The sequence below is a fragment of the Mustela erminea genome, chromosome 7, assembly GCF_009829155.1.
Source record: "Mustela erminea isolate mMusErm1 chromosome 7, mMusErm1.Pri, whole genome shotgun sequence".
NCBI lineage: Eukaryota > Metazoa > Chordata > Mammalia > Carnivora > Mustelidae > Mustela > Mustela erminea.
The window spans coordinates 65,099,984-65,124,819 of NC_045620.1; the positions used below are offsets into that span (position 1 = coordinate 65,099,984).

General features: G+C 38.4%; 1 protein-coding gene and 1 long non-coding RNA gene across 7 annotated transcripts in view; one reads left to right on the forward strand and one right to left on the reverse strand.

Moving 5' to 3' along the window:
• Positions 1-24,836, reverse strand: part of DYNC2LI1 (dynein cytoplasmic 2 light intermediate chain 1) — a 68,645-nt gene that overhangs the window by 20,468 nt on the left and 23,341 nt on the right. For 4 of the 6 annotated variants that reach the window (XR_004287701.1, XM_032351890.1, XM_032351893.1 and 1 more), the window contains exons 6-13: positions 24,334-24,520; positions 23,342-23,410; positions 22,650-22,727; positions 18,372-18,448; positions 17,701-17,771; positions 14,700-14,797; positions 14,206-14,298; positions 4,936-5,044 (exon numbers count right to left, since the gene is read on the reverse strand). Coding sequence is in view for 5 of the 6 variants with exons in the window: in XM_032351890.1 (XP_032207781.1) it covers positions 4,982-5,044; positions 14,206-14,298; positions 14,700-14,797; positions 17,701-17,771; positions 18,372-18,448; positions 22,650-22,727; positions 23,342-23,410; positions 24,334-24,520 (736 nt within the window). In the remaining variant the exon portion in view is untranslated. Of the gene's footprint in view, positions 1-4,467; positions 5,045-14,205; positions 14,299-14,699; positions 14,798-17,700; positions 17,772-18,371; positions 18,449-22,649; positions 22,728-23,341; positions 23,411-24,333; positions 24,521-24,836 lie in introns of those variants that run through there. The other 2 variants (XM_032351889.1, XM_032351894.1) reach the window with 2 other exon arrangements.
• LOC116595488 lies at positions 25-13,114 on the forward strand. The gene is made up of 3 exons (XR_004287702.1): positions 25-441; positions 6,314-6,463; positions 12,957-13,114. It is a non-coding gene; the product is annotated as an uncharacterized LOC116595488 (long non-coding RNA).

The window sequence follows — 24,836 nt, forward strand, 5'->3', positions numbered from 1 at the left end:
GTCAGTGGAGCATGTGACTCTTGATCTCAGGGTTGTGAGTTTGAACCCCATATTGGGTATAGAGACTACTTAAAGATAAATTTTTAAAATTATGCTTACAAACAAAATTATGCTTATATTTGATAAAAGGCTTGATAAGAAGACATTTGAGTGGTTACTGACTGTAAGTAACAAAAAAAGAGTTGTGGGTTTGAGTGAAGCAAAGCATCCTGCAAAATTGGGCGGTTGGTGGCAATGCTTTCATTATCATTGAAAAGCCCATATTTATGTGTGCACGTCCACATGAGGATCTGAGTTACCCAGTCACACTGAAAGGATGTTGGACAGATGCTGGATGAAGATGACCCCTGATACAGAGCACCTGGTGATTTTTTGGGAGATAAAGTGAAAACCTGTGGGAATGGGCTGAGCTGAGATCACAACATACGAGACAGACCTCAGGTAATGTCTTTAAAGATTAGTTTACTGGGGCGCCTGGGTGGCTCAGTGGGTTAAGCCGCTGCCTTCAGCTCAGGTCATGATCTCAGGGTCCTGGGATCGAGTCCCACATCGGGCTCTCTGCTCAGCAGGGAGCCTGCTTCCTCCTCTCTCTCTGCCTGCCTCTCTGCCTACTTGTGATCTCTATCAAATAAATAAATAAAATCTTTAAAAAAAAAAAAGATTAGTTTACTGTTTTTCCACTTTTCACTTAGTTTCCTTATAAAATCAAAAGTGAATGTTACTAGCTAAAGTGTATGCACTGAGAAGTGACATCTTTAAGGCTAGATAGGAGGTGTTATTCAAGTCCATACAAAAAAGCTGTTCAACTGACATGGTATTTACACTAAGAAGATCCAAGTTAGACACAAAACTCGGGTTCTTGAATCATAAAGAGAAAGAATGCTGATAAATAGAGATACCTGTATTACATATTTTTAGGGATGAAATGATGTATATAGATGATTAAAAATGGGTTCTATACTAAATGACTGATTATCTTTCTGATTGATCTTCAGGTAATTCATGTACAAGTCTGAAAAGACCCTGTCTCAATGTTACCATGGTAACGCTGAGGGAGAACATCTTAGTACATGAACTTGTTCAGTTGCTGTGACCTAACTTGTAAAGAATGATAAATTATAGCATTTGAAATGTCTCATAGCAGAAAAGATCATTTCATTAAGGAAACCACGGTAAAATTCTATTTTTTTTTTTTTTTTTTTTTTTTTAAAGATTTTATTTATTTATTTGACAGAGAGACATCACAAGTAGGCAGAGAGGCAGGCAGAGAGAGAGAGAGGAGGAAGCAGGCTCCCTGCTGAGCAGAGAGCCCGATGCGGGACTCGATCCCAGGACCCTGAGATCATGACCTGAGCCGAAGGCAGCGGCTTAACCCACTGAGCCACCCAGGCGCCCTAAAATTCTATTTCTTATAACTGTATTTAAGGATCTGCAGGCATTGGCAAGTTACCAGAATAGTATTGTCAATTTTTATAAAAGGTCTCTGACACTGATGATTATGGTGTAATAGTTACATAATGCCTTACAGATTATATATGTCACATCAGTTATAGACAATTCTGCAGATGATAATCTCTTAAAGTAGTTCAAAGAGAGTCCCACAGGAACCTCTTTTGAAATTGCTGATTTCAACTTACTAAAGATATGGGTGTGCACTGTAAGTGGAAACATTTCTACTATTCATATGCAGATGAATTTCATTCTAGCTCAGAAACATTTGGAAAATTGACATAGCATGTGACTTCAAGCTATTAAATGTTAACTGATACCATCTTAGAAAAACACAATGACTTTCAACATGTGACAGTCTGTGTCTCAAGTAAAAATGGACAGTGATGTGTAAGACAAATTATATAATAGAAATTTCTATTACTGTTGCGGAACAGGCTGTTTCTTCCCAAGTCAGTAGATGTTTCTGAGATTATTGTTTACTATTAATTTAAAGGGAGCTCTTTCTCCATAGCATTTGGGCAGGGTGCCTGTCTGCACCTAAGACTGAGGATCTTTGGAAACATGCTGAAACTCCTGTTGTCAAGAGTGCTGGAATCACATGGACTGCAATTAGTTTATGAAGTCTTCTTTTTTTTTTTTTTAAAGATTTTATTTATGTGACAGAGGGAGAGAGAGATCACAGGTAGGCAAAGAGGCAGGCAGAGAGAGAGGGGGAAGCAGGATCCCTGCTGAGCAGGGAGCCTGATGTGGGCTCGATTCTAGGACCCTGAGATCATGACCTGAGCCAAAGGCAGAGGCCTGACCCACTGAGCACCCAGGCATCCTGAAGTCTTTTTTTAAAAATGAGGAACATTAAAAAAAAAAAAAGATTTTATTAATTTGATAGAGCACAAGCAGGGGGAGCAGCAGGTAGAGGAGAGGGAGAAGCAGGCTTCCTGCTGAGCAGAGGGCCTGGTGTGGGCCTGGATCCCAGGAAACTAGGATCATGACCTGAGCTGAAGGCAGATGCTTAACTGACTGAGCTACCCAGGTGACCCAAGTTGTTTATGAAGTCTTATTTCATTGCAGTGATCAGGTAGTTTGTTCTCCACTCAGATACCACTCAACGGTTTTGGTGTTCTGGGTTTACTAAATGTGCTTATTTGAAGCTGGGTGTATAGTGTATTAGAATGAGCATATTTTGTAATGGAAATGGAAGAACACAGAGTAAATTACTTTCTTGGTCAATGACAATAATTATGCCTATTCCAGATTGAATTTGGCTAGCAGGTACACAAACTCATAAGATCAAGAAGGCTTCTTAATTAAAAGCTATTTCCCTTTGGAAACGATCTTTCATTATTACCAATTCATGAAGTTTGGGCCTGCTTATTGATAGATTATATCCTTAAATTTACCTGTTCTTCAAAAAGTTATCCTGGGCACCTGGGTGGCTCAGTCGCTAAGCATCTGCCTTTGGCTCAGGTCTTGATCTCAGGGTCCTGGGATCAAGACCTGCATCAGGGCCCTGCTCAGTGGGGAGTCTGCTTCTCCTTTTACCCCTTGCCCCTCCCACCCTCACATTCTCTCTCAGATAAATAAAATCTTTTTTTTTTTCCTAAGATTTTTATTTATTTATTTGACAGAGATCACAAGTAGGCAGAGGTGCAGGCGGGGCAGAGGGGGAGCAGGCTCCCTGCTGAGCAGAGAGCCTGATTTGGGGCTCGACCCCAGGACCCTGGGATCATGACCTGAGCCGAAGGCAGAGGCTTTAACCCACTGAGCCACCCAGGCACCCCTAAATAAATAAAATCTTAAAAAAAAAGTTACGCTCAAATTAATTATGTCACAATCATCAGAGGTGCTAATTAAAAATGCAGATTACTGTACCCCATTCTAGACCCACTCACTGATTCAGGATCTCTGGGTGTGGGGACTCAAGAATGTGCATTTTACTTTATTTTTAAAAAGATTTTATTTATTGGGCACCTGGGTGGCTCAGTGGGTTAAGCCGCTGCCTTCGGCTCAGGTCATGATCTCAGGGTCCTGGGATCGAGTCCCGCATCGGGCTCTCTGCTCAGCAGGGAACCTGCTTCGCTTCCTCTCTCTCTGCCTGCCTCTCTGCCTACTTGTGATCTCTCTCTGTCAAATAAATAAAATCTTAAAAAAAAAAAAAAGATTTTATTTATTTATTTGACAAGGCAGCAAGGGAAGGAACACAAGCAGGGGGAGTGGGAGGGGGAAAACCTGGCTTCTTGCAGAGCAGGGAGCTTGATGTGGGGCTCAAACCCAAGACCCTGGGATCATGACCTGAGCTGAAGGCAGACACTTAATGAGTGAGCCACCCACACGCCCCAGGAAAGTGCATTTTATGAGACTGATGCACTGCCTGCCATGGAAGGAGGCACCTAGGAATGTGCATTTTTTAAAAAGATTTTATTTATTTATTTGACAGAGATCACAAGTAGGCAGAGAGGCAGGCAGAGAGAGAGGGAAGCAGGGTCCCTGCTGAGCAGAGAGCCCCATCTGGGGCTTGATCCTGGGACCCTGAGACCAGGACCTCAGCTGAAGGCAGAGGCTTAACCCACTGAGCCACCCAGGTGCCCCTAGAGAGCTATTTTAAAAGTGAATGCTTTTAAGTGAATATTCATTTAATCCTCTTTTTTTGTTGTTTTTAAAGATTTTATTTATTTATTTGACAGACAGAGATCACAGGTAGGCAGAGAGGCAGACAGGGGAGGGGGGGGAAGCAGGCTCCCCGCCGAGGAGAGAGCCCAATGCAGGGCTCGATCCGAGGACCCTGAGATCTGAGATCATGACCTGAGCCAAAGGCAGAGGCTGTAACACACTGAGCCACCCAGGTGCCCCAGGAATATGCATTTTATTTTATTTTATTTTATTTTTAAAGATTTTATTTATTTATTTGACAGAGATCACAAGTAGGCAGAGAGACAGGCAGAGAGAGAGAGAGAGGAGGAAGCAGGCTCCCCGCTGAGCAGAAAGCCCGATATGGGACTCGATCCCAGGACCCTGAGATCATGACCTGAGCCGAAGGCAGCGGCTTAACCCACTGAGCCACCCAGGCGCCCCAGGAATATGCATTTTAAATGGGTTCTTGAGGTGCCTGTTGTGCCTGTGTTTTAGAGTCAAATAATGGTACTTGGGCAAGTGACCCACCCAAGAGCTCCTTCGAGAAGGAATCTAATATAAATGCTTAAACTCCACTGGTAACTGTTACTAAAGGCTCTTGCTTTCATAGTCCTGAAATGATATAAGCAGAAACTTACAAATGCTGAACTGAGTATATACTAGTTAAACATATTAGAGAAAGAAGATTCTTTTTATTTTAAAAAATACTGCATGTAATTACACTTTTTCCCCTTGTAAAAGACTTAAAAATATCCAGAGTGTTGCACTAATACAAGAAAAGCCACTTTTCCTTTAACAAATTACACGGCATCCTTCACTTATTACCATTATAGCTAATTAATAAAATAAACTTACTTTTGGGGGGGGAAGAAGAAATAAATACACTATAGTTGAATGAGGTTCAAGAATCAAGCTCAATTTGTTTCCAAGACTTGGAAGAACTTCTTTTGTATTGTTCCAGTTCCTAAAACAAAAATACATGTTACCTAAGAAAAAAACTTTAAAAATTAAACTAGGCACCTTAAAACGGTCTAAGCATTTATGGGCTATGACAGTACATCCTTTATGGTATTATCATCCTCAAAATTTCTAGACAATTATTCTGTAAATTTTTAAAATTGATTTATTTTCTGGAAATGTAGAGTCTTCAGAGTTTCTGTGTAGCCTAAGTAACACTTAGGCACTTATTAAAGATGAAATTATATACTACATATATGTACAGATTCTTTCTATTCTTAAATGCATTTGTCATACTTTATTTAAAAGTGATATTATTTTTGTTTCCTGTTCAGCTCTTGCCAAAACTAGGTTGAAGTTGTCAAATTATCAATATTTAAAATGTATATATTCTTTTGACCCAGTGATTATGCCTTTCAAAATGTGTCTCACAGAATAATAGAGAAGAGTGCAAGGATATAAATAGGATATTCACTGTGTACACTGGGGCAGGATGAGAAACAACTTTGCTATCTCCTAGTAAGGACGTTATTAAAGACATCAATGCCCAGGGGCAGCCAGCAAAAACAGCAGTCTTCTGTGCCACATGAAAGAAGCAAATGGGTGGAGAGAGGACAGGATACCTTCACCTTCTACTTCATATACTTGTGTATCTTTTGAGGGTTTTTTTTTTTTTTGTAATGAGCATATGTTACTTTTACAATTCATAAGATAAATTCTAGTATGGGTGGAAACCCTGCATGAAGTGACTCATATGTAAAGGGATTATCACAGGGGATTGCCTCCTGGCTTCTTACATGTTGTTCAGTGTCACAGTAACTGTACAAAGTATATTATTTCAGATAAGCAGAAAGTGGTTACTCTGCAAGATAAGGCAATCACTGTTCTCTGGCTAACATAACTGAAGTTCATAGTTGTTATGAAAAGAAAATTGCATTCTCATTTTCAGAAGAATTGTGGATTGTCTCTTTTATACCTGTATTCAAGTTACTTAAGTTTAAATGTTAAAAGTTTTAAAACTGAAGACAGACTTTGGAAGAGTTTTTGTATAGTAACTCCAAAGTAGTCTTTGCAGCTCGGTTTTTTTTTAAGTGATGTTAATTCAGTTCACCTGTCATCTCCCACATAGGGTTTCAAAGACTGTTAACTCCTAAGGAATAAACAGTAATCATTTATCTTGCTTTTAATTGGAAGCACTGTATTATTTTTATCAATGATAAGGGTGAGGACATTGCTTTGAGATTCTTTGCTAAAGATATCTGTCTCCCTTCTGCAGAGAGCAAACCGAGAGAACAGGGCTGGTCACACAGGTCATATCACAAAGAATGACTGGTGTGATAAAGAACTCACGATGACCACTAGACCTTCAATACGCCTGTCATGGGAAGTCAAAATCATATGATTTAATTCTCTAAAGGAAGAGTAGGTAAGAGGATTTTCTTTATACTGCAATTCTTCATTGTTTTAGGAGCTATTTTATTTTTTAAAGATCTTATTTATTTATTTATTTATTTATTTTATTTTTTATTTTTTATAAACATATATTTTTATCCCCAGGGGTACAGGTCTGTGAATCACCAGGTTTACACACTTCACAGCACTCACCAAAGCATATACCTTCCCCAATATCCATAATCCCACCCCCTTCTCCCAACCTCCCTCCCCCCAGCAACCCTCAGTTTGTTTTGTGAGATTAAGAGTCACTTATGGTTTGTCTCCCTCCCAATTCCATCTTGTTTCATTGATTCTTCTTCTACCCACTTAAGCCCCCATGCTGCATCACCACTTCCTCATATCAGGGAGATCATATGATAGTTGTCTTTCTCCGCTTGACTTATTTCATTAAGCATGATAGACTCTAGTTCCATCCATGTTGTCGCAAATGGCAAGATTTCATTTCTTTTGATGGCTGCATAGTATTCCATTGTGTATATATACCACATCTTCTTGATCCATTCATCTGTTGATGGACATCTAGGTTCTTTCCATAGTTTGGCTATTGTGGACATTGCTGCTATAAACATTCGGGTGCACGTGCCCCTTTGGATCACTACGTTTGTATCTTTAGGGTAAATACCCAGTAGTGCAATTGCTAGGTCATAGGGCAGTTCTATTTTCAACATTTTGAGGAACCTCCATGCTGTTTTCCAGAGTGGCTGCCCCAGCTTGCATTCCCAAAAGATTTTATTTATTTGACAGAGATCACAAGTAGGCAGAGAGGCAGGCAGAGAGAGGGAGGAAGCAGGCTCCCTGCTGAGCAGAGAGCCCAATGTGGGGCTCGATCCCAGGACCCTGAGACCAGGACCTGAGCTGAAGGCAGAGGCTTAACCCACTGAGCCACACAGGCGCCCCTAGAGAGCTATTTTAAAAGTGAATGCAAACTAAGGTTTCTACCTTGCCTCTTTTAAGAATTTCTAAAGTTTTCAACCATAAGTGGACCACAGTCTTAAAATGCTTGAAATAGCATTTTCAATAAAGGACAGTAAGAACATTTTTCCCTAAACATGTAAATCAGTGTGTTTTATGAGGTTAAATTATTAGGCTTAGGGATTAAAGACAAGTTGATTTTTTAAAACGGATTCAAAATAGATGTATGTGGCTGGCCAAGACGACCTTAAAAATATTGTTCAACCAAACTTTTTTTTTTGCTTTCTTTGGCAATAAAAATATAGAAAAGAGGTAGAAGTATTCACCAAATACTTTCTAAACATATGTCCCCTTAAAATCAGGAATGCTTTAAAACTAGAGGATTTCTTAAATTATGGAAGCAACCTAAGTGTCCATCGATAGATGAAGGGAAAAAGAAGATGTGTACATACACAATGGAATACTAGCCACAATAACAAGATCTTGCCATTTGCAACAACATGGATGGATCTACAGGGTATTATGCTAAGTGAAATAAGTCAGAGACAATTACCATATGATTTCACTCATATGTGGGATTTAAGAAACAAATGAGCAGAGGAAAAAGAAACAAAAACCAGACAGCTTTAGAGAACAAACCGATAAATCATCAGAGCGGAGGTGGGTGGGAGCAGGTGATGGGGATTGAGTACACTTATGATGAGCACTAAGTAATGTATAGAACTGGTAAATTGCTATTTTGTACACCTGAAACTAATAGAACACTTAACTACACTGGAATTTTTTAAAAAAAGAAACATTAAAACTAGAGGGCTTTTAAAAATTAGCAAAACCTGAGGAAGTATCTTTTTAATTTAAACTCAGTTAATTAACATACAATGTATTACTCATTTCAGGGATGCAGGTCTGTGATTCATCAGTCTTATATAATACCCAATGCTCTCTACAACACATACCTTCCCCAATGCCCATCACCCAGTTACCCCGTCCCTCTACCCCTCTCCCCTCCAGGAAACTCAGTTTCCTATGATTTAAGAGTCTCTTATAGTTTGTCTCCTTCTCTGGTTTTGCCTTGTTACATTATTTCCTCTCTTCCTCTATGATCCTCTGCCTTGTTTCTTAAATTCCACATATCAGTGAGATCATATGATAATTATCTTTCTCTGATTGAGTTATTTCGTTTAGCATAATACCCTCTAGTTCCATCCATATCATTGCAAATGGCAAAATTTCATTTTTTTTTGGATGGTTGTGTAATATTCCATTGTATATATACACCACATCTTTATCCATTCATCTATCAATGGACATCTCGGCTCTTTCCATAGTTTGGCTATTATGGACATTGGTACTATAAACATTAGGGTGCAGGTGCCCCTTCAGATCACTACATTTGTATCTCTGGTGTAAATAACCCAGTAGTGCGATTGCTAGGTGATACGGTAGCTCTATTTTCAACTTTTTGAGGAACCTCCATTCAGTTTTCCAGAGTGGCTGCACCAGCTTGCCTTCCCACCAACAGTGTAGGAGGGTTCCCTTTTCTCTGCATCCTTGCCAACTTCTGTTGTTTCCTGACTTGTTAATTTTAGTCATTCTGACTGAAGTGGGGTAGTATCTCATTGTGGTTTTGATTTGTATTTCGCTGATGCTGAGTGAAGCTGAGGATTTTTTCATGTCTTTATTGGCCATTTGGAGGTCTTTGGAGAAATGTCTGTTTATGTCTTCTGTCCATTTCTTGATTGGGTTATTGGGTTATTTGGGTGTTTTAGATTTTGGATACTAGCCCTTTATCTGATACATCATTGGCAGATATCTTCTCCCAGTCTTTCAACTGTCTTTTGGTTTTGATGACCTTCCTTTGCTGTACAAAACTTTTTATCCTGATGAAGTCTCAGTATTCATTTTTGCCTTTGTTTCCCTTGCCTTTGGAGAGGTGTCTAGAAAGAAGCTGTTGCAGCCAAGGTTGAAGAGGTTGCTGCCTGTGTTCTCCTCTAGGATTTTGATGGATTCCTGTCTCGTATTTAGGTCTTTCATCCATTTTGGTCTATTTTTGTGTGTGGTGTAAGGAAATGGTCCAGTTTCATTCTTTTGCATGTAGCTGTCCAATTTTCCCAACACCATTTGTTGAAGAGACATTTTTCCATTGGATATTCCTTCCTGCTTTATCAAAGATTAGTTGACCATAGAGTTGAGGGTCATTTCTGGGCTCTCTATTCTGTTCTATTGATCTGTGTGTCTGTTTTTGTGCCAGTACCATACTGTCTTGATGGTTACAGCTTTGTAATGGTGCCTGAAGTCTGGAATGGTGATGCCACCAGTTTTTGCTTTTCTTTTTCAACATTCCTTGGGCTATTTGGGGTCTTTTCTAGTTCTGTACAAATTTTAGGATTATTTGTTCCAGTTCTGTGAAAAAAGTTGATGGTATTTTGATAGGAATTGCACTAAATGTGCAGATTGCTCTAGGTAGCATAGACCTTTTCACAATACTTGAATTGTGAAAAGTTCCATGAGCATGGAACTTTTTTCCATTTCTTTGTGTCTTCCTCAATTTCTTTCATGAGTATTCTGTAGTTTCCTGAATAGATCCTTTGCCTCTTTGGTTAGGTTTATTCCTAGGTATCCTAATGGTTTTGGGTATGATTATATATGGGAGCAAGTCCTTTATTTCTCTTTCTTCTGTCTCATTGTCGGTGTATAGACCCAACTGATTTCTGTGCATTGATTTTATATCCTGCTAGATTTTATATCTAGCAATTTTGGGGTGGAGTCTTTTGGGATTAAAGCAGAAATCAATGAAATAGAAACCAAAACAGTGGAACATATCAAAGAAACTAAGAGCTGGTTTTCTGAAAGAATTAATAAGACTGATAAAACCCTGGCCAGACTTATCAAAAAGAAAAGAGAAAGGACCCCAAAAAAAATCATGAATGAAAGGAGAGATCACAGCCAACACCAAAGAAATACAAAAATTATAAGAACATATTATGAGCAACTATATGCCAACAAATTATGCAATCTGGAAGAAATGGGTGCATTCCCAGAGATATATAAACTACCAAAACTGAACCAGGAAGAAAGAGAAAATGTGAACAGACCCATGATCAGCAAGGAAACTGAAGTGGTAATCAAAAATCTCCTCTACCAAGAGCCCAGGGCCATGTGACTTCCCAGGAGAATTCTACCAAAGATTTATTATTATTTTTTAAGATTTTATTTATTTATTTGACAGAAATCATAAGTAGACAGAAAGGCAGGCAGAGAGAGGGAAGCAGGCCCCCTGCTGATTAGAGAGCCTGATGCGGGACTCGATCCCAACATTTAAAAAAGAATTCATACCTCTTCTTCTGAAGCTGTTGCAAAAAACTGAAATGGAAGGAAAACTTCCAAACTCTGTGAGGCCAGCATAACCTTGATCTCAAACCAAAGACCTCGTCAATAAAGAGATTTACAGACCAATATCCCTGATGAACATGGATGCCAAAATTCTCACCAAAATATTAGCCAATAGGATCCAATAGTACATTAAAAGGATTATTCACCACGACCAAGTGGGATTTTTCCTGAACATCTGCAAACCAATTAATGTGACATAATACATTAATTAAAAATAAAAGGACAAGAACTATATGATCCTCTCAAGAGATGCATAAAAAGCATGCAACAAAGTACAGCATCCTTTCTTGATTAAAACTCTTCACAGTGTAGGGATAGAGGGCACATACCTCAACATCATAAAAGCCATCTATGACAAGCCCAGTGGCTATCCTTCTCAATGGGGAAAAACAGAGCTTCTCCCCTAAGATCAGGAATATGTAAGGGATGTCCACTCTCACAACTGCTGTTCAACATAGTCCTAGAAGTCCTAGCCTCAGCAGTCAGACAACAAAAAGAAAAGGCATCTGAATCAGCAAAGAAGTAGTCAAACTCTCCCTCTTTGCAGATGACAAGTGACTATGAGGAAATATTTTCTGGTGTCCATGTGAAGCATGGCAAAACAAAGAACTGAGCAGAGAAAAGAGAGCTAATTAAGCAAAGACAGTCTTCAGGAAAGGTGAAAGGGGCCTTAAAGCTAATCCTCAAACCTGTGAGGACTGATTTCAGTCCCTGTGAGGATCTATATGCAGCTGTGGAGATGGAGTAAGGAGGAGTCTGGAGAAGTATCATAAATGACACATTTTACTACCAAGGACTTGTAATGGGTATTACAGAATTTTGGGGGGTTTGGTGCTTCCATGCCACCAGGAGGATTACTGAATTGAGATGTGGTTCAAACGCAGTTCTTCTGAGGCCCGGGGATGAATACATCCTTCTTGCCTAATGACTTTATATGACCTGAGCCTTTTCAGTGGCTCCAGAGTTGGAGGAACTGAATGGAACTCATGAGCGAGCCTCTTCATCTTAGAAGTGACATGCTCTGATTTCACTGCCAAAGATTAAGTCCCCAAACTTTTTGTTTTTTTTTTCCTGGTGCTTATTTAAGCCACTAATAATGGGGCTTGTGGACGGGGAGGGAATCGAGAGGAGGGATCACATGTGGTCTCCGATGGACTCAGGGCCAGCCCTCCACTCATATGCAACTGTCCTCCCAAGTAGCACCAAAATCAGAAATATCTGGGTTAAAGGTATGCAGACAAATGGCACACAGTATGAGCTTCTCTAAGCATTTACAGATGGTTTTTAAGTAAGGGCAGACTTTCATGTAATTATGGAGAACCCTGAGTGAGACATTTCTGTTAAATGAGTATTATTGTTCCAAGTGGCAAACGAAATCAAATCTAAAGATCAAAATGCTGCTTTCACTGAAAAATGTTATGTGGCAATAATGATATTATAAGATCAAAAAGAGGGGCATCTAGGTGGCTCTGTTCATTAAGCTGCTGTCCTCAGCTCAGGTCATGATCCCTGGACCCCTGCCCTGTGTCGGGCTCCCTGCTCAGTGGGGAGTCTCTTTCTCCCTCTTCCTCTACCCCTGCTCATGCTGTCTCTCAGATAAATAAATAAATAATCTAAAAAAACAAAAAAGACAAAAAAAACAGGCAATGTGAAGAGCTACAGACAGCTGGCTAGAATTTCACGGAACACAGATGAATTCTTGCATAAGCTGTGTTAATAATTTACAGTGAAGAATGATAGGTATCTCGGGGTCGCTTTCCAGTTCCAATCCAAATTCCTATTTTTAGGTTAAAATTCCTAGTTTTAGGTTATGGAAGATGGATTTGAATGTGTAAAATCATGATGCTGAAAAACACCCTAGCCCCTTCATAATACCTGTATGTATTAATAAAAGGGGTCACTATGCAATATAAACAGATATTCTTATCAACAATGGCAGGTAGTCATTGACTCCTCGGTAAATATTAATTCAGGGATGGCTTCCAGCTAATCCTTAGCTAAGCTGCACACATAATAAAGGTCATGTGAGGCCATATGACTGTTCTGACAACATGCCTCTCACTTTGCGACAGCAACAGAACCCTTTAAATATTCATGACATAGTTTTCAAAAGTCTACTGGCCTATGTTTAAATAGGATGTTTTGTTTTCTTATTCTAGGGTCCCTGAAGGTGAAAAATTAGTGCTGAGAAAAATACCCTAGTCACTGCTCCTGTGGATGGCTGTGTTCAGGTTACCCTTACAACAATGTGACGGCCCAAGTGCCAGAGCTCTACAAATCCCACCGGAGGGGCTGTCAGGGCATTCAGTTTATAATGCTTGCTGAGGGCGCCTGGGTGGCTCAGTGGGTTAAGCCGCTGCCTTCGGCTCAGGTCATGATCTCAGGGTCCTGGGATCGAGTCCCACATCGGGTTCTCTGCTCCGCGTGGAGCCTGCTTCCTCCTCTCTCTCTCTCTGCCTGCCTCTCTGCCTACTGGTGATCTCTCTGTGTCAAATGAATAAATAAAATCTTTAAAAAAAAAAAATAATACTTGCTGATATAAAATTTGGGTTCTGCACAGTGTCTCATTTCAAAGATCTAAGAAAATTTTAAGTTTCAGGTCATGATGAATTTACCAGCTCTTGCATTCTTATATCAGACTTTTGTATCACAAATGGCACTAGCTGGGCATCTGTGGAACACAGTCCATTTTTAACCACTTTCCTAAGAGATCCTGTGTTTGCATCCTTTCATACTGGGTAGTCCTGTATTTTTCTGGTACAAGAAAAGTTTATCTGAATTTTCTAAATAAATCCACAAACAAAAGAATATTGTGACATTCTCTCCCCAGCAAGGTAAGAATCACTACCCATCTTCAACATAAACTGGAAAACCCAAAAAGGATACGTGAACATTATGTCATCTGTGGGTGATGGAATGGTTTAAATTCCTTCTTTTTTTTTTTTTTAATATTTTATTTATTTATTTGATAGACAGAGATCACAAGTAGGCAGAGAGTCAGGCAGAGAGAGGAGAAAGCAGGCTCCCTGCTGAGCAGGGAGCCCGATGTGGGACTCGATCCCAGGACCCTGAGATCATGACCTGAGCTGAAGGCAGAGGCTTAACCCACTAAGCCACCCAGGTGCCCTAAATTCCTTCTTTATGCACATCAGAATTTTTTTTATATAGTGACGATGTACTATTTCAATTATATATATTTTTAAGATTTTATTTTTAAGTACTCTCTACACCAACCATGGTGACCCCAAACATCAAGAGTTGCACAATCTAACAACCGAGCCAGCCAGGCACCCCTTTGATAATTTTAAAAGTAAAAAAAGAAAAATAAAATAAATTGAGAAAAATCTATGAAATTCTAGAGATATTTTGTGATAAAACTCAAGATAAAATAAATGATAAAGATACTACCTGATCCTTCTGAATTCTCATTTCATCAACTTCACTTTCAGCATACTGAGGGTCTCTTGCAGGGTCCTTGATATCTTTTAGTGTGTTGATACTCTGAAATTACACTTCAAGTCATTTATGCCCATACCCCCAAACCGTCCATGACTACCATCTGCCTCAGCCAGACTGTCTATGGTCTTTTGAGGTTTTATCATCACCACTGTGGCCCATTTCAGATGCCACCAGGCCCTCTCCCACCCTCTCCTTCCAGTTGCTGTCTCTCCCTTCTCCAGCACCCTGGGAGCTGAATTTGAAAGTGGAGCAAGAGCTGTGTCTTGCTCATCTTTTAAAACCCACAGTGCCTCATGTATAATAGTTTTTTGGCACATATTTAATTGATTTTTGAGCATGCAAGAGTAGAAAACAAAGTAATTATAATAGGCTCACTGGAACATTTTCTAATAAATTGAATAATGCAAAAAAATTCTTGCTTTAAAAGAATTAGAAATCTTTACCTTTGGTGGAAAGACCCTTTCATACACTTTCTTCCACAACTCCATTGGTGAATGGGCATGAAGTTTTCCAATATCATTATCAGGAACAGGAGGAGATCCTAAAATTGGAAATTATACACAAAATTACACTAATTAAAACCTGACAATCAATAAAACAGGACACTCAGAAAAATACAAATCCAAGATCACTCATTTCCCTTTTCCCTAATACAGCCACTCTTAACATTTATACCAACCCAGTGTAGCAAGGCCACAGATTCTAGTACCAGAGGAAGAAGAGACAGAGTAAAGAGTTGTGATTCTCTTTCCCCATACTTACGTTGCCATCTGGTGAACTACTAAGTTTGATATTCTCATGTGTTTGTGAATTTGTAAGGAAACACTCTTATGTGCTACTCATTAGAGTACAATTTGGGACAACTAATTTAGAAGCTAATTTGGCACTACTAACTGACATACAAATATGGAAAAAGGTTATACGCTATTACCCAAAAACCCCCATTTTTGTGTATAATCCAGAAACACCTGCACACAGATATTAATGATTTCACACTGCAGCATCATTTTTATTAGTGAAAAATTGGCCACAAACTGTCCATCAGTGAGGGTATAGTGAACCAAATCACTATGCACAGCTATGCTTTGTAACCCTACAGCAGTCAAAACACCAAATCCAGCTACAGCATTAACACGGAAAACCACTAAGACATACTGAGTAGAAAGGGAAACTTTCAAAATGCTAGCTACAGAATGATCCAGTTATGTTCAAACAAGTAGGTTTTTCTACTTCCCATGTATAGAAAATAGTCTGGAAGTATGCACATCAAACTTGATCCTTGGATGAACTATTCTAACATTTTATAATGAGAGTATCTTTATGTACGGATTGTGTAATTTAATTTGAAAAAACCTTGCCACTTCTTGGCAATAGTCAATCTATAATCTGAGATTTCTCATTCTTTCTTTTCTAGTATTTATAATGTTGCTCTTTCAGGACCTCCTTACCACTTTGGTGGGAAAGATAGTGATGCAATCCACCAATCTTACTCAGCTTTCCCAAGTTTTTTACTTGTCCTCATTTGTTTGTGTGTGTGTGTGTGTGTATTAAGTTCTATACAAGTTTTATCACCTTTGTAGGTAAATGTATCCACCCCCACAGACAAGATACTGCACAATGCCACTGTCTCAAGGATCCCTTGCTCTGCCCTTTTATATCCACACCACCCCTTCCGAATCTCTTCTCCTACACCTCCCCACCTACAGTCCTGTCCCTAACCTCTGATAACCATTAATCTTTCCTCCCATTTCTAAAATTTTTCATCACAAAAATTTTACATAAATAGAATCATATTGTATATAACCTTTTCTGATTGGCTTTTCTTCACTCAGTATAATTCCCTGGTGATTCATCCAAGTTACTGCATGTACCAATAGTTTGTTCCTTTTTATTGCTCTGTAGTATTCTACAGTGTGGACATACCATACCATAGTACAGAGTTTTAAACAACATCTGGTTGTTCAAGTTTGGGACTATTACAAATGAAGCCACCATGAACATTTGTGTAGAGATTTTCATGTGAACGTAACTTTTAATTTCTCTGAGATAAATACCCAATAATGCATTTCCAGATCATATAATAGTAAGTTTAGTTTTATAAAAATAAAAAAAACTGTCAAACTGTCTTCAAGAGTGGCTGTTATCATTTTACATTCCCACCAGCAATGTAGGAGTATCTAGTTTCTCCATATTCTTGCCAGCATTTGGTGTTGTCGCTATTTTTTGTTAGCTATTCTGATGACCTCACTGTGGTTTCAATTTGCATTTCCCTAATGATTAAAGATATTAAACATCTTTTCATATGCTTATTTGCCATTTGTATATCCTTGGTGAAATGCTTGTCTTTTGGCTGTTTTCTAATGGGATTTTGTTTTTACTGTTAAGTTCTTTATATATTCTAGATATCTATAGTCCTTTGTTAGATATGCAGTTGAAAATATTTTCTCCCAGCATGTAGCATGTCCTCTTATTCTTTTCAAATGGACTTTCAAGAGCAAAAGTTTTTAATTTTGATGAGGTCTAAGCTCCATGGTTTTTAAATTCATTAATTCTCATTCCTTTTTGACCTCCAGCTATTTTCAGGGGCATTATCTATCGGTACACACAGTGATTCTCATAGCTAATGAAATTAAGTTGTTATTAATGACAGTTATAACATAAAACCAGTCTTTGTGACCACTCATTAACAGCCTCTACTCTTTTCATTCCAATTCAATCTATAATCTCATTACAAAGATTTACATTTGAAGTCCAGTCAACTTTAGCATGTAATAGTAATTATGGATAAGAAATAAAGAACAAAACTACTATCTACTAGAGCATTAAAACCAAACTATGTCAGCCTCTGAGTAGAAGGAGTTGCTAGGCCCCAAACCTCCACAATGAAAGTAGTTTCTGTGGGAAGATAAGGAGCTTGATTATACAAAGCTTTCAAATTCTTTCTGCTTCACAAGCCTAAAATGTCCATAAGTTTAGGAAATCCATCCCATCATCTGAAGCAAACTATTTTCATAATGAAGAATTAAAGCATACATAATTAGTACAACTGTTCTTTTTTGGTTTAGTCCATCACTTTTTTCATCAAGGCCTGTAATATATAGCTTTCACTTTCCCGACCACTCTTGTGTTTCTGGTTTTCTTTTAACCCCACAAGCTAAAATTTAAAAGTACCAGGAAATCAGTGAGGGAAAAGAAATACACGCAAAATTTTCTAGTGAAAGAGAGATCCAAAATCAGTTTCTTATGTGGCAACATTCCTTCCATTACAAATATGTCAATGTGATGCATGCTGCATCAATACTGTATATACAAATAAATACATAAATAACAGCAATGATAATGAACTCAGAAATGGTGGTATATTGGAGATGAAGTGAACACAGGCTAGGATGAAATCAATAAGCAATTAAAAAAAGACTGAACAATCTTAATAAGTTCACCAACCTATTTGACTTAAAGAATCCAATCCTGCTGTGATAAACAGTGGTTTATTCTGATCCACACATATTGATTTGCTACATGGGTAAGAAGAAAAGAGAGTCTAATTTAGTTTAGCAATCGAATATCCTGCCATGCTCTACTGTAAATACAAGAGCCAAGTTTTATATCTAGCTACCGGTGAGAGAGCACTGTCCCCAAATGAGTGAGTGAATATCTACTTAACCTTTTTCAAAAATTAAAAGTCTGGCATCAATAAAGTTTTATAGGGGAAAAAACAGTGACAGACCCAAATTACCTTAAATGAAAACCAAGAAAAGTAGCAATGTTAAGAAAAATTATACATACTACAATGATCAGTTCGGTTCCTAATCAATATAAGAAAATGTAACACAAGGAAAGCTACTAAAATGAGAGAAGTAGAAGAAATCAGTGAAATAACTGTAATATTACTATTTTATTCTAGTCTCTTAAGTGTTATATAACATTTTAGTTGTACAATTTGAGATAATATTTAAACAATACAAGAAATAGGAAATAATATGGAATTATTTCCCTAAGAATAGCCACCTGGGGACACTTTCTTCGAAGAAACAATAATGAGTTGAGAACAATAATCAGATGAGATTATTGGCAAAAAAAATTAAAAAGATACAAAAAGTATAGTTTAACAGTACCTTTTGTCAATGCCAAATGCTAACTGGTTGATAACTCCACGTATTTTTAGTAATAGAGCTTCTGATTTACTGGTAAACTAAAAAAATAAAATCAGGAGAATATATGCTGTGCTTTCAAATCACAGAAACAGGTAAAATACAATATGGCTCTGAAAAAGTACAAATTGCAGACAGAATTATTATTTATTTGCCCAACACACACTTGTGTTAGAGCAGACAGCAACCTGAAAAAAGGAAAATAATCTCAATAAATTTGTTTTAACTCATTCTTCAAGCTTCCTGAGTGCACAATACTGAAGGGACATGTGTATGTACTAATCATTTCAGCTACTCCCACATATGGATCATAATTATTTTCAAAATACAGTCTGGTTGGTAGAAAATAGGAGGTATACATCATAAACAACTTTTCCATCCACGGGCATATTACTGTCTTCCAAAAAGCCAGCAGGGAAACTACAGACTAGTTCAACAATACTGATACTCATTAAAAAGATATTTTAACTTCTCTTCAGAATTGCCCTTAAGTCTGCAAAGTAAGCTACTAAACATTCTCAGTGGTGGTATGCAACTAGGGTGACCATAACCAGAACACTCCAGAGAATTAAAGCGGGTGATATTATTAATAATTAAGCTGAGACCTCAGGTGAACATCAGGACATGTGCTTACCCTACAAATCTTTTAAGACTTGATTTTGGATTTTTGGAAATTTGATTTGATTTTTGGAAATACCAGAAGTTACTCAGCCAAATCAGAATGGCTAAGATGTATGAAAGTGGGAAAAACAACCCTGCAGCAAAATGAAAAGTAATTTTATAAGGCAAAGAAATCAGTTTTCAGGGTAAGATTCATTCTGGATTAAGGACAGGATCCCAGGCAAAGTATTTACTCACGTGAATATATAAAATTTAATACATTGACTTTTGAAAATTGAAACAATTTTTAATACTTCTTTTGAGGCTTAAAAGTATAAAAAAAACTAACTAAATTTTTAAAACACAACTTTATTAGTATTATTATTTATGTTTCCTATGTGGAAAGGAAAATACCTCATCACAAATGTCATTTCACAGAAGGGCTGGGAGGACATGAGAAACTTTCTGACCCCCCCCCCCCAAATCTGTCACATCAATTGCCTTGAAACATCCTCCACAAATAGCTACAGAGCTTCTGCTTGGATAAACTCAACGGAAACTCATCATCTCCCAAAGCAACTCATTCCATTTTCAGATAATGGTAGTATTAGAAAGGTCTTTCTTATTTTGAGATAAACTCTGCTCCACTGATTCCTTGTTCTTGACTCTAAGAGAGCAAAGAATATCTAATCCCTAATCCTTTTGGATTCCTTCTAATACCTATCCTTTGAATATTTAAAGAGCATTATCACATTCTTGATGACAAAACATAATTTTATACTCCTCCTCATATATCACATTTTTAAAAAAAGATTTCATTTATTTATTTATTTGACAGAGAGAGAGAGATCATAAGTAGGCAGAGAAGCAGGCAGAGAAAGGGGGGAAGCAGGCTCCCTGCTGAGGAGAGAGCCCAATGCAGGGCTCGATCCCAGGACCCTGAGATCAGGATCTGAGCCAAAGGCAGAGGCCCAACCCACTGAGCCACCCAGACGCCCCCACACATCACATTTTTAAGTCTCATACCATCCTGGCAGATCTCCACTGAATCTGGTCCTACTTATCAATGTTTTCTTTTCTTTTTTTGTTTAAAGATTTTATTTATTTGATGAAGCACAAACAGGGGGAGCAGCAGGTAGAGGCAGAGGGAAAAGGAGGCTTCCTGCTGAGCAGAGAGCCCAACGTGGAGCTCAATCTCGGGATGCTGGGACCATGACCTGAGGAGAAGGCAGACACTTAACTAAGCCACCCAGGCACCCCTATCCATGTCTTTCTATTTTTAAATTTTTATTAACTTTATTAGATTGCTCATAATGGTGAGTCCATCTTCTTGACCGAATTAGAAAGGATCAACTAAAGGGCTAAAAAAATAACTGTTGAGTATCCATCTATCTTTTCAAGCAGCACCAAACTGATTCTCTTGAATGGGGGGGGCGGGGAAGACGAGAAGTCAAATGGAAGGAGGGGGCTTTGTAACTCTCCTCCTGGTCTGGGAAGCTATACAATCGTTATGGTTCTCCTGGTCCAGAAGGGCTCCTCTAACCCAACCTCTCATCCCTCTAGCTTGCTGAAAGCTGAGATGAAGCTTTTCTCAAATCCATTTCCTAGAAGACCCTGATCTCGTAGGACCTTCTAGACCTGCTGAGGCCTGGGATGATCTAATATTTGTCCACTAGACTAGATTCCAACTGGTCATAAATGTGATCTGTTCCTAAAAAGATAGAGCGTTCCCTCAGCTAAGCAACCAGAACTAACTGTGGGGTTTTATCTTACAGTAAAAATAAGAAACTACAAGATCCATGGTCTTTGCTTCTGTATTCTAGATACATTCATTTTAAACTCCCCATATCTCTTTGAAACAGTTAAAAAAAAAAGTATTTCCAAAGCACTCTGTCAATTTAATATACAAACAGATAGAGTATAAACATAAAAGGTATTGATTTTTAGAAAAATACACAATGTAATTTGGAGTCTTCAGAAGTATAAAAATTTTAAATATAGATCATACTCATCAGTTTTAGTCATAATATCCTAGCCATGAAGGCCAGGGATAGACTGTGTTGTCTCCAGCTTCCTCCAAGCACTTAATGTACCAGGAAAAAGAAACCATTCAAATGGGAAGATAATATTTCTTTTAAATAAAAGTGCTTTTATATCTTATTGCATTAAAGAATACCCTTAATCCCTTGTTCCTGCTATGGAAGGTAAGGGTAACAGTTATTATAATAAGCAACATTTACTAAGGAATACTGTTTCAGGCCCTGTGGTGAGCACATCACCTTACTCTCTCTTACTTTCACAACAACCCTATGAAGAAGGCACTGGGTTTTGTCCATTTTACCCTGGAGGAGACTGGGGCTTGAGTGAGACGACATGGCCTGAGATCACTCATCTGATAAATGGCTGTCCTGACATTTGAACCCAGGCAGCACGACTCTAACACAAAACAGTGTTTTGTTTTGTTTTGAAGTTTAAAAAAAGAACATATTGTTAAAGGGTTTTTTTCTCTTTTCTCTTAGGAGAAGACAGATTCTAATTCTTTTTTTTTGTTTGTTTTAAGACTTCTATTATTTATTCGACAGAGAGAAAGAGAGAACAAGTACACAGAGCAGCAGGCAGAGGAAGAGGGAGAAGCAGGCTCTCCGCTGAGCAGGGAGCCTAATGTGGGGCTCAATCTCAGGACCCTGGGATCATGACCTAAGCCAAAGGCAGCCGCTTAACCAACTAAGCCACTCAGGGGCCCCCAGGTTCTAATTCTTTTTTTTTTTTTTTTTAGGGATTTTATTTATTTATTTGACAGACGAAGATCACAAGTAGGCAGAGAGGCAGGCAGAGAGAGGGAGGAAGTAGGCTCCCTGCTGAGCAGAGAGCCCGATGTGGGGCTCGATCCTGGGACCCTGAGACCATGACCCGAGCCAAAGGCAGAGGCTCAACCCACTGAGCCATCCAGGTGCCCCTAAGATTTTCTTCATTTATTTGACAGAGATCACAAGTAGGCAGGGGTTGGGGGGAGAAGCAGACTCCCCGCCAAGCAGAGAGCCTGATGTGGGGCTCAACCCCAGGACCCTGAGATCATGATCTGAGCCGAAGGCAGAGGCTTTAACCCACTGAGCCACCCAGGCGCCCCTCCGGATTAGGCTCCATGTTCGGCAGAGAATCTGCCCGAGATTCTGACTGGGGTTTATGGACATAAGCAATTGCTCTGAAGACATGGTTGGCCATCTAGCAGAGTATGTTCTAGAAATACATTATCAGGGTGCCTGGGTGGCTCAGTGGGTTGGGCCGCTGCCTTCGGCTCGGGTCGTGATCTCAGGGTCCTGGGATCGGGTCCCGCGTCGGGCTCTCTGCTCAGCGGGGAGCCTGCTTCCCTTCCTCTCTCTCTGCCTGCCTCTCTGCCTACTTGTGATCTCTCTCTGTCAAATAAATAAATAAAATCTTTAAAAAAAAAAAAAAAAAAAGAAAAATTTAGAAATACATTATCAAACATTCTATAACAAGAGGATTTGGAGGCAGTAGGAAAGGGAAGGATGGGACTATGTGTACTAGTAAAAACATTAGTATTTACAACTGTGCATCAAATTGCTAATCTTTCTAAATTTGGTGCTGCCCACACTCAAGCCAAAGGATAAGAAATGTACGAACCATTAACGATGCTCCATAATAATGTGCAACAAATCGAAGGGTCTTGCATATAACCTTCCTCTTCTCAGAGTCAAAATCCTGAAGAAATAGGTTTTTAAAAAGAAAAAGCAAGTTGAGAAAATTAAATTCTTGTAGCAGGAAGGTGAAAATTATCAAGTATAGAAATATATGATTTTTTTTTTTCTGGAACATACCCTGAGAAGTAGGACTCCATTACCCTGATATTTGTTCCTATAGAGAGTTGAACAGTAGCTGCAGCCTTCTAGAACTATAGCTATCAGATCTTTTCTTGTTTAAACACTTAGCTCAATAGAATTTAGATATGAGCACACATTTTACAGTGTGCAATACCCTAGGGATTCTCTGACAAGCAAAGATAAGAAGAAACCAATTTTCCACTTTCTTCAATTTAAAAGTTAGGAAATCAGCCCTATCCCTCAGTGACTCAGTGAAAGATTCAGTTTCTCAATCCACCCATCCCCCCGACTGCCTTATCCCCACTCCACTGTATGTATTGTTCTTTACATATTCTTTCCCCACTATGTCTTCTTTTCCAAAATCCTTAAGATGTGTGACTCCTTGATTTCTCCCTCACAGAGTCATTTTTCTCATATCACTATAATTTTTGTTCCTCTACCATAAAGCCTGGGTAAGCATAAACCACCACCTTAACTAGAAGTGGAAAAGCTTACCTGAAAAATATCGTATTTACTTCCAATTATGACCAGAGGTATTAGAAATGGGTCGATTAATTCACGATCCTGTTAACATATTTTATTGATTATTATAAATTGCTTAGTACTATGTATTCAGCAAATTCTATTTACTTCTAAAAATATAGCATTTTAGTCTTTTTAGAAATGTTGATTTGGCTTGACATAGAGGTTGTCTGAATTTTTAACTTTCACTTGCTAAATTATATACCTCAAGTATAAAACAAGAAATGGCAATTCCTAAATTACCATATTTATTTATTATATTCTGTCCCATTTTCTTAAATAACATGTCATCGGCCTGTTTTTATTATTTACTATTTGGTATTAGCTTTTGTTGCAGTAGCATTTACACTGCACGGATGGAAACCATAAACTATCAGTTTCATCCTCATATTCCCTATGTAAAGCTGGGCAACGTAAGATAGTGCTGCAGGTTTTCTAGAAAATAATATTCATGGTTGTACTGAAAGACCTGTGTTACCATCGCTGCAACTTTTTAATTTAGTTAGTTGTCAGATAATCAAAAGATATTGAATATATGACAGACACTAAATGAATGTAAACTACAGAGTGACAATGAAGGCTGTGAAAACTCTACTCATTGCTTAAACTTGTAGCTTCATCTGCTCTTTGCCAGGTGACTTTTGTACAGTCCGTTTTTTTATCTTCATTTTACAGAGGTTATAAAATCAATATCAAACTACTACTTCAAAACTCTATTTCTTTTGATTGGTATAATATGCCATAACAATCACAGTGAATGTCTAACAAGAAGACATGAGAAATCATTTTCCTTGTTTTGCTCTCACTGAGGTTTTATTAAATTGCTATAATTTTCCAGTGAACAAGTTCATCTACATCAAATGAATTTCAAATCATGCATAAAAATCTAAGGAAGCTGTTTGTGATGTTATCTTTAACTATGTATGGGGCTAAGGATTCCGGGAATAATCCCAACAGTAACTCACTGGATGGTCCTTCTGCATATTACTCCATATCTTCTGTCTCATTTCAGAAGCTGCTTTAGAATTGGTCTTGCCCAGTTTCATTATCATTTTATCCACATGGCTTTTTGTGGCTTGCAACAGATTTTCCATGGTGGGCCAAAGGTCATTAGGTTTCGAAAGATCCAAAACAAGAACAAGAGAAAATGTCCTAAAAAAAATAAAAACATTTCGGGCGCCTGGGTGGCTCAGTGGGTTAAGTCGCTGCCTTCGGCTCGGGTCATGATCTCAGGGTCCTGGGATCGAGTCCCGCATCGGGCTCTCTGCTCAGCAGGGAGCCTGCTTCCTCCTCTCTCTCTCTGCCTGCCTCTCTGCCTACTTGTGATCTCTCTCTGTCAAATAAATAAATAAAATCTTTAAAAAAAAATAAAATAAAAAAAAAATTAAAAAAAAAAACATTTCTTAAAAAAGACTCAAAGTAATTACAGTCTTGAAACCTTATTATACTGAAACTCATTCTCTAAGAA